Below are 10632 nucleotides of genomic sequence, written 5' to 3' on the forward strand. Positions count from 1 at the left end.
CATTTATTCGCGAACATGAGGGTACTGTAATGTTCTGGCCTGATTTAGCAACCTCTCACTATTCTACAGCTACCATGGAGTGTTATGAAAGCAATAATGTCAATATTGTTCCAAGAAAAGCGAATCCACCTAATTGCCCAGAGCTTCGACCTATTGAGAGATATTGGGCTCTAATGAAAAGAGTAAAGGTACTGCAAAAAATTTACAAGATATTAGAAATAAGTGGCGAAGGTCGTACGGTACTATCGATGAAAACACTGTACAAAACATAATGAAGGGCCTTAAGAAAAAAGTAAGAACTTTTTACAGGAAATAAAAATTTGTTAAATGTTATTTATAATTTGTAATCTCTATAGCACTCATTAATAAGAAATAAAACAAGACTTTGAAAAAATTCTTTGGTTTTCTTGTTATTAATGAAAAACGAAGGTTAAATTTTTTACGGGACAGTCCTTAAATAGTACTTATTTTTTAACTCGCGCCGTCAACTTATTAGGTCGACCAGAGTGAGATTTTAATGCTATTGAAAGTTTTATTTGAAAGTTTGCAGGACGTTCAGCGTAGTAGAATGACCTCTTCCTATTATTTGACCTATTTAACAGAATGTTTTTAATTTTTTTTAGTTGTAGAATATTATTTCTTTTACCACTAATTGGGTATTAACTGTATTGGTATTAATCTTATAGTAAAACATAACTGTTTTTGAAACGAAATAGAGCCTACAGTACAAGTATTAAGCTTACATTCCAGCATGTGCTAATATGAAGCTCTAAAGAAATGTAGTACTAATGTTTAATACATTTTTTGAATAAAATTCGTATTTGGCAATCCTGGTTTTGCTAAGAAACAATTAATCAACAATTGTTTCTTGAAGAAAATCGAAAGTAATTGTTAAATACTAAATTAAATAAGTTAAATACGTACTAAATTAGTTACATTATTTTTATGAAGTATAGTTAATTTAGAAATCTTGTGTAAAACTCACCAATCAACAACATATTACACACAAAGTTCTTTATTCATTCTTTCTTGCTCTGCTAATGTGGATCATTCACAATGCGTAACCAGCAGTCAAAATTACTTGAAGAAATAATGTATTTTTTTTCTTGAGCAATTACTTAAGACCTGGATACGGACCTTTATATGTTAAAAAAGAATACTTTAATAGCTATCACTTAAAATACAAGGTGCGTTCCAAAGTAAACACGACTTAAAAAAAATCAATTCCATTTCCATGAATTTCAATGATGATTTTGGCTGATTTTTGATGAATTCAGGCGCAGTTTCGATGGAATTTCTGGTGATCATGGATTCAAACCACTTGTGCACTCTGCTACGGGATAGACAATCATCGCCATAAACTTGTTTCCTCAATTGAAACGTTTCGGTAAAAGTTTTACCAATTTTAAAATAAAATTCAATATTGGCTCATTGTGTGAAGCTCGTTTACCGATAACACAAACATGCTGACACTCAAAACGCAATAACTTCACTTCCAATCAATGAATTATCACTGGACAATCGATAAAGATAGCAGATTCTAACGTGCCAGTATACATATAAATGGCGCCACCGGGGGGAACTAGATTCCTGTTTATTTGGAACGAATCTTGTTTAGGGCAAATCAGAAAATAATACTAATATTAAATAATTATTAAAGAAAATGTGCAATCAATTGCATTTTTTAAATTTATGCGTACGATTATATTGACTGTTTCTGGTAAGTGTATATAAAGGATGAGGTTGACGGGGCGATTGTAAATCAGTTGGACTGTCTGTCCGTCGTTTCATCCGTCCGTCCGTTTATCTGTTCGAGCTGTGAAACTTGAGCAAAACACACCTATTGGCTAATAATCGGTTAAGCTAAATCAACCAAACTTGCCTCGATGAATTGCTTTTGTTATCTGTTGTTGTTTCTGGGATCTATTCTGAATAAGTAATTGTAATACGAATAAGTAGGACAAGTACATGATATCCGTTCCCACGACAGTCGGGTCTACGAAAACCGGAACGGACCCGGATTTTTATCCGGCCAAGGACTGTCAACTCGGCAGAATTCTGCCGTTACAACAACAACAACAACAAGTACATAATATAGAGTCAGGGCCTGTAAATGGTCACCCTCGACCTCGTCCGTTGACTTTAATATTACAAAAAAAAGACAAATATACTTAAAAAAAATGATATAATGTTTTTTTATTTTTTTTATTTTGTTTTAGTAATATACAATTGACGAATAACATATATAAATATAAAGGATGGATACCTTCGATGTGTCGGACCGAGACAGGTAAGTTAATACAAATAATGTAAATAATAAGTACGATATTTCTGTATATTTAGTGAGAATTTGACATGGAGTTGTCTTTAACAATCAAGCAATGTTATCATTTTTCGTACTACAGTACAGTTTCGTTGAACTATTTGCTAAAAAAAAAAAAAAAATACAATCCCTGTTAACGTCGCCCCCGCCCAATTTCTTTTCCACGTCTGTATCGGCAGAGCAATCTTTTCTTTTCCTCTTATTCGAAGTTTAATTCGCGCCCAACTAAACCATAACTTAAAGTTGCGCGCTCTCTTCTTTTGCGACCGCTCACCTATTCAGACGTGGTAAGTGTGTTTCCAATTTATTATATTTAAATATATTTATTATAAGAAACCTTTTGTTTTTTATTTAACATTTGTGGAATAACTTGCGCCGACCGTTTCACCACGGCCAACCACAACTACGGAACGAACGAGCACCGTGCTCCACCACCCGAATTATCATTGGTCCTTCGAGCCGGATAACAGGTAACAAGTTGATTTTAATTAAAGTGAAAGTGCATAATTTGCCCGATTTAGCATCTCGCTATTTACAACCAAACATATTTTGGATTTGTTCTCTGCAAGCTATAAGGCAATAGATTGGTTAATTTGGGCATAAGTTTGTACATATTAACTATTGTACTGTGTGAAGTGGAGACCAAAACTTATTTTTGGCACTCTACCCACAAAATCAACGCACAAGTCTGCAGGTAGTATTGTACGTCACTTAAGTACAACAATAAATACACCTGGCAAATGCACTAATTATTTCACTTTGCATATAAAACAAAAAAAACACACTGTTATCCGAATAACATTATAAATTTCTTGGACGCACAAAATCGTCTGGGGCGTCAACATTCTCTCTCGGTTTGTGTTTTCTTGTGGTTAATTTGAGTCTAGTCGCTCAACTCTGCCTTTCCATATATTACTCGAATAGCAATAAAGGCAAGCAGCAATAACGCACCTGCAGTTTCGCGAGTGCAAACAAAAAAAAAAATACAAAGAAAAGTGAAGTGAGCGACTGGCAAGAGAGCCAAACAGCTAAGAAGAGCAGCAGAGGCCGAGCAGCAAAGGCAAAGCAACACAGGCATAGCAGCAAATTGAGAGCAGCACAGGCCAAGCAGCTAAGGGAGAGCAGCCAAGGCAAAGCAGCACAGGCTAATCAGCAAAGGGTGAACAGCAAAGGCAAGCAGCCATCCCAACAAACAAATGAGTATAGTCGTGAAATCGAAATAGTTCGAAAATAACCCAGTGCACAAAGTGAAAGTGATTAGTTGACAAAGTGCTTGGGAATTTTTATCTGTATTATATTTGGATTTAAATAAAGCAATTAAGCACAAATCCATTTTGTTTGTATTATCCGAATACTAGGCGTGCAAGTGCATTGGGACGATTACCCAGCAAGCACATACAAATTTAACAAAAAAAAAAGAATATATATACTTTGAGAAAATACTTTACTCAATTTATTAATTTTTTTTTTTTTGATCTTTCGAAAATTCACGCTTCACTAAGAAACAACGCACTACTAATTTTTACTTTGTCCGTGAGTGCTTCTGTAACTTTTGAACCTTTTTGCAACATATTTGCAAATATTTTAAATTTTTATTTCAAAGTTTTAGATCCGATTTTGTGCAACATTTTTGCAGTTCCGGTTCAATTCAAAGTACAACAAGCTGAACTGAGATCTCTGTGGGCAGAGGTAAAGTCAGAATACAAGTTGTGTTTGCCAAAAGTGGATCCTTCCGACACAAGCTCAATTGACGACATTAAGCTTAAATATTCAAGCTGTTACCACGCTTATGYGTGTTRCGCGGCCTTGATGGGCGAACACATGCACAACCCCACGGCGTTCAACCAAAGCCCAACTTCAAATTCTACGGTGATTTAACCTGAACGGTTACAACAAACTGTAGAACCCGTGAGGTATTCTATCAATTTACCGCCATGTGATACTGAGATATTTCATGGCGATGTTTTACAATGGCGTTCATTTAGGGATTTATTTGCTGCTATATATGGGAATAACCCAAGGCTATCTCCGGTAGAAAAGTTATTCCATTTAAATCAAAARACGCGAGGTGAAGCAAAAGCTATTGTTTCGAAAGCGCCACTGACGAATGACGGATTCGCATTGGCTTGGAATAATTTGTTGTGTAGGTATGAAAACAAGCGAGTGCTTGTCAACACACAACTAAAATTATTGTTCAAGCTTCCGCACATTTCTACAGAATCTGAGACCGAACTCAGAAATTTACAGCGGGAGATTAATAGGTGCATTTCAGCTTTACAAATACATGGCATCAATGTAGATAGCTGGGATGCCATATTCACGTATTTGTGTTCTATCCGACTACCGGACTATACACTGTCGCTTTGGGAACAATCTCTGGATTCGGATTCAGAAATCCCAAAATGGGTTGAGTTAGACAAGTTTCTAAACAAACGGGTTAAAACTCTTGAAAGAGTATCAAACCTCAAAGGCGAGTTGAGTACTCAACCTAATATTGAGTCGGCTGATGGTGAAGGTCGGATACCAACCTTGCAGTCAAGGATTGGATCCAAACCCATCAATTCCCACCACGCTAAGAAAAACAACATTAAATGTAAACTGTGCTCATCTCAATCGCACAATTTGAAAACTTGTCAAAGATTCATTGAGATGCAGCCTAACGCACGGTTAAATGCTGTCAGAAAACTCCACGTCTGCCTAAACTGTTTATCGGACTCACATGAAGTCAAAAACTGTAAAATTCTGTTTAATTGTTCCAAATGTAAACAGATGCATCACTCTATGATTCACCGGAATCAGAGTGAAGAAATAGGTCAGATATACGACAGCACAGACACTACTGAGATTTCTACTAAATCTCATATGGCCTCTATTAAGGCCAATATTTCAAATATGCCTACCAGTCGAAGCATGCTCTTAGGTACAGCCATGGTGACCATATGTCACAACAAGAGCACCTTCACTGTCAGAGCCCTGATTGATTCGGGATCTGAAGCCACCTTCTTAAGCAATAGTCTGCAAAAACGCTTACATCTGGCAAGCAAAAAGGTCAGCGCGCGAGTTTCAGGATTGAATAATACCGTATCAGGACGAGTTCAATCGGTATGCTCAATCACGATTGGCTCGCCCCGTAACAAAAGTTTAAGACTAGAAGCGGAAGCGTTGGTACTGCCAAAATTGACTGCACTGCTTCTATCTAGGTCAATTAACTCCTCAATTTTAAAAAGGTTACCCAAATTAGCGGATAATAATTTCTATACGAGTCAAAAGGTTGGGTTGTTGATTGGAGCGGATCTTTACCCGAAAATCATTCTAAATGGGGTAAAATCGAAAATCTCCGGATCACTTGTCGCACAACGTACTGTGTTCGTTGGATCTTAACAGGTTCCGTTCCCTCCGAAAAAGCGAAAATAAATGGCAAAGGTGAGGTCAAAATTCAACAATAACGCAACAACAAACACAAAACCATTTTTGTAGTCAAAATTATACTAATTTCATATTTATACAACAGGTACAACAATCGCCCCATCAACAGACTATTCGGCAGCAGCAGTCGAAAAGACATCACCCACATTGATCCACCGGTATTGCAGCAACTGCCTCGCATCGAGCCATTCAAAGAATGAATGCGGCAGCGTAATACGCTGCAAACGTTGTGGCAACCCACACCACACGATGCTTCATGGCATCAGCTCAGACGCCGAAGAACAAGACGATGATGTCATTGAATTGACATGGGCACAGCAGGTGGAGGCAGCGGAAATCAAGGAAAATTCGTTGACAATTGGCACGACAAATTCGGAGCCCTATCAACCATGTCAACCGACGTCAACAGTCAAGCATCCGCAAACCTCTGACCAATGATACCTCTCCCGCATACCACACGCCCAAGATCGAGCCAGACTCGAGCCGTCTCGCCGACTTCGGGGTGCTGGTAACTTCCATTCGGATTGGCGGCATGGCAACGATAGGCTGAGGTTCGATTCATCTCAGCGGCATTTCCCGGACTGAGCGGGACTCCATTCGTTCCGCCGGCCACCCCATTCGAAGCGAAGGCGTGGACGAGCCACTCGTCGTCAAGCCGATGCACGAACTAATGTTTCGGGACAACCAGGGTGGAGAAACAGAAATCTCCGTGAATGCCCAAATACAACATCGTCCGTTACCAATACGACAGTAAGGTCTCTAGAAGACCATTTATTTCAACAATTTCGCAACCTAAGACTGGCAGATAACAAATTCCACAAGGCAGCGCCAGTCGAAGTAATCTTGGGAGCGGACGTTTACTCCCGGCTCATGCCTCTCGGGTTACAACCGGCAGCAATGGGCCAACTCATCGCCTAAAATACGACACTGGGATACATAATATCCGGCGTCGTATAACATCGGCACAATAAAGTGCACTGGCTGCCAACGCCTCTCACATTCACCACCTACCCAGGATCGAGTTAGACTCGAGTCGTCTCGCCGACCTCGGAAGGTGGTAACTTCTATGCAAATTGGCGGAATGGCAATGACCGACTGAGATTCGATCGATATCATGGGTATATTCTTGGAAAACCCCGTACCCACTGGGTTGTTACAAAAATTATGCAATAATACTTTTTTTTTTGTATTTTTTTTTTTGTAAGTGTTATTACAGCTTTAAATGCCCTTAAACTAAATGCATCTTCATCCCTCTCGTTTGAGTATTCCACATTTACCAATTTCATTGGTTTTTTATATTCGTTGGATGAACGTTCTGTAGTGGATTAATTCGGTTAAAATACGGGTGATCTTTATGCCGTACTCTTTTGTAGTTCTTTATTGGAACTTCCTCGCTTGTTTCTATATAGCACTTCATCTCATGCCATTCTGATTGTGCATTTGATGATAGAATGATAACGGTCGTTATAATTTCTTACAACAACTTGTATTCTCATCTTTGTTGAAGATCAGAGTCCTAAATTCCTGTTAGTTTCTCCAACAAGGTTGATTGCAATGTCTCTACGTCCGCATTTCCTGTATGGTTTGTGACATGAACCTCTATTCCTTCATCCCGAAGGATTGCTAGTAATCGTTCTGCCTTAAATTCATTACCTATAATGACTTTTCTTGGTTTATCGAATTTTGCAAAATGGTCAATCATTCTTGCTTTCTTTCCGGGTTTGCAGTTTCTATTTGTTATTTTATAGACTGCCGCAAATTTTGTGAGCTTATCTAATGTTGTTACAAAGGCATGTTTTTTGAAATGAAAAATATCAATGTGCACTATTTCATTTTTATTTTCAGGGGCTTCTGTTAATTTAAATTTTGGCTTTATTGGATTTCTATCATATTTGGTTTATTGATAATATATTTTACCTTTTAGTGAATTATACGTTTCGTTTATACTCTTATGTATAGATGCTTTTGTATGGTAAAAAGATATTTGCTTATATAGCTCCTCTTCTTCTTTTATTTCTGAATCTGTTTTTGTGCATTTCCCGAATTTTAAATTCCTATCTTGAGCAAAATTCCAATGAATAATTTCTGCGTTTTATGGTAATCCGCTTCAGATACTTCAGAAAATATTCCCACTATTCCCTTTCACATTATGTAACTTTTTAATATGTCCTTGTTTTCTTCTTCTTCACCCATTGGGTTTATTTCCATTATTTTTCTTCCATGGAGTCTTAGCTGTTTCTGACAATTTCAGGTTTGATTCATTGTCCTTACCTTCTTTTATTTTGTTGATTTCACAATTCGACTCAAGAAATCAGCTACGACCTTATTCTCTTTTCTTTTACATATTCTATTTCAAAGTTGTATTCCTGCAATTTCAATAACCATCTCTGATGGCGTTGAGAAAATTCTTTTCCTTTATATTTATTAACAGGATATTTGATTGGGCAATGATCTGTTATTATTTTAACTTTTTTGCCATATATGTATACATATGTATATTGTCGAATATATGTTATTGAAAAAATTACTGCTAAAAATTCCTTTTCTGTAGTTGTTTTTAAGTTCTCAAAGCTTTCAATATATTGTGGGTCTTTGGCATTTATTTTGTTGCCTTTTTCAAATCTTGTATCATGGGATAAGCTATTTTTGATTAATCTTTCATGAATTTTCGATAGGAACTTGTTGCTCTAAAAATACTTTTATTTGTTTTTCAGTTTTTGGTATTTGTAGCTTTGCAATAATTGTATCTGGATTAGGCTTGATGCCTTTTTTCGTTAATATGTGTCCTAAAAATTTGTTTCTCTTTGAAGAAAATTGCGCTTATCTGCCTGTATTTTTAATTTATTTTCTTGTAATTTCAAAAAATTGTTTCTCAATGAGCTTATGTGCTCTTTTAAAAAAGTTAAAAGTATTAGTATGTCGTCTTAATATACGACACATATTTAATTTATATATTGTCGCAATATGTCGTTCATAAATCTTTGGAATGTGGTTGGGTCAATCATTTGATTTTAAATGATCAAGGTTGATGCTCTTTATTTCACTTATATCCAATGAATAAACTTGCTCCTGCATGGTTTTCATGTGGATTGGAAGATTTGCACTATTTTTTAAAATTGTCATGTCGAATATGGTTTATTAAAATACATTAATAACTATCTCATTCTGGCGTTTTCCGGATATTTGAATTCTTTTGGACAAGGGCTCTTCACCTTAATATTTGGTGCTTCAATTATTCCGTTTAAAGTATTCACCATTGTGCTCTCACTTTCAAGCACTGACAATTTAAATTTTTCAAAACTACTAACTATTTTTTCATTATGCTTATGGTTGAGTCTGAGTCAACCAGAGCATAAAATTTTTTCTCAAAAATTGTTAATACAATTATAATTTTAATTTCCCAATATACCGAGGCTATTTTGTAAAAAGCTACTCGTTCGTATTGAATTCTTGTAGATCACCTCTTCTACTCATTGTGTTCACGTACATGGGTTCAGGTTCTCGAGAGAAAGTAGTTTTGATTTGCTTGAATTTGTCTTGAATAATTTGGATGATTATGTCCCGATGGCTGTCTTGTTTGGATATAGTGCTGTCCTTAGAAACTCATTTGATGTTGTCCAGATTGTGAACGATACTGTTAGGAATTTTGGTTTTGTGGACGTTATCGTCCTGAAAAATTTGAGTTGTGGCCAACATTTCCCTGAAACTGGTCTGTTTTGATAAAAAATATTTCTATGTTCCTTTTGTTACGAATGAGAATTTTTAATGTTCACACTATTATTTCTGATATGAACTTTAAAGTTGTTTTCCTCTAGTGTTAGATATAAATCCTTATCTTATTGCCTTCATCTAATTCAGTAAACTCATCATTTTCATTCGTCATTTCTGTCAATGATGTGATTGATTGCACTGTATATGCAAACGTCCCTGCTGCTAATTGTTTTATTCCCTGAATTTCCATTCTCGAAAAAATTTCTTTCATAGTGTCACCATTTTCGCTTAGTGCACTATATTGTGTTATATTATCTATAATTTATTTTACTCTTCTACTTAATTCCGCTATGCTGTTTATCTTAAGTTCCGAAATATTTTGTAGGGTGGCCAGTATCATGCGAGGACTCGTTGCATGCAGAACATACAGTATGTCAAGAATGAGTTTACACATGGAAAATAAACACACTTTTTCAATTTCAGTAGGAAAATATATTGCTTTTTACTTTAGTTTAACTTATTTTTTTGTTCGATTATATTTACATACAGTATTTACAGGTATTCAATGGAAAAAGCAAACAAAAAACAACAAAAGCAAATATCATTCAATTTTGTTAGTGTCAAGAAACTCTTTTCACTATTCGTTTTTTTCACTATATTAGCATGTGTTACACGATCAACGGTAATTTACCGTTAACTATTCTACGCAATGATATTTCAAATGATTTTGTCAATCAGTTGGTGATAAATTTTTGCTTTGTTCGCGTCTAATATTCCTCTTACTGTTTTGTTAATATGCCGGGCAAAAGGTTATCATTTGAAGTGGTCCAACTATTGTACTATAATCACGAATTAGGAAAAAGTGTTAGAGAATTACCAGAAATGTTTTCTGTAACACGTAAAACAGTGTATAATGTGATAAATCGCGCGGAAAAATGAGGGAAGACTAGAACCAAAGCAAGGAGGAGGTTCTAGATTAAAACTTACTGACCGTGCACAGCGCCTAATGACACGAAAACTTGATCAAAATCCAAGAATTTCGGTTAGGGCTCTTGCTAAGGAACTCAACGAAGAGTGCAATATTCAGGTTTCTCATGAAACTGTGCGCCAGGCCATGCTACGRCACGAATATGCATCAAGATGTGCTGTCAAAAAACCACTGTTGTCTACCC

The 10632-nt window shown here is 36.2% G+C and overlaps 1 protein-coding gene across 1 annotated transcript in view; it reads left to right on the forward strand.

Annotated features, from left to right (window-relative positions):
- Positions 1-2219: 2219 nt before the first annotated feature.
- Positions 2220-10632, forward strand: part of LOC108974075 (adapter molecule Crk) — a gene marked incomplete at its 5' end in the record, with an annotated part of 39252 nt that continues 30839 nt past the window's right edge. The window contains 1 exon segment of the mRNA XM_018941693.1: positions 2220-2290. Within this exon segment, the coding sequence (XP_018797238.1) occupies positions 2259-2290 (32 nt within the window).

Source organism: Bactrocera latifrons, unplaced genomic scaffold (genome assembly GCF_001853355.1).
Source record: "Bactrocera latifrons isolate USDA-ARS-PBARC rearing strain unplaced genomic scaffold, ASM185335v1 scaffold_523, whole genome shotgun sequence".
NCBI lineage: Eukaryota > Metazoa > Arthropoda > Insecta > Diptera > Tephritidae > Bactrocera > Bactrocera latifrons.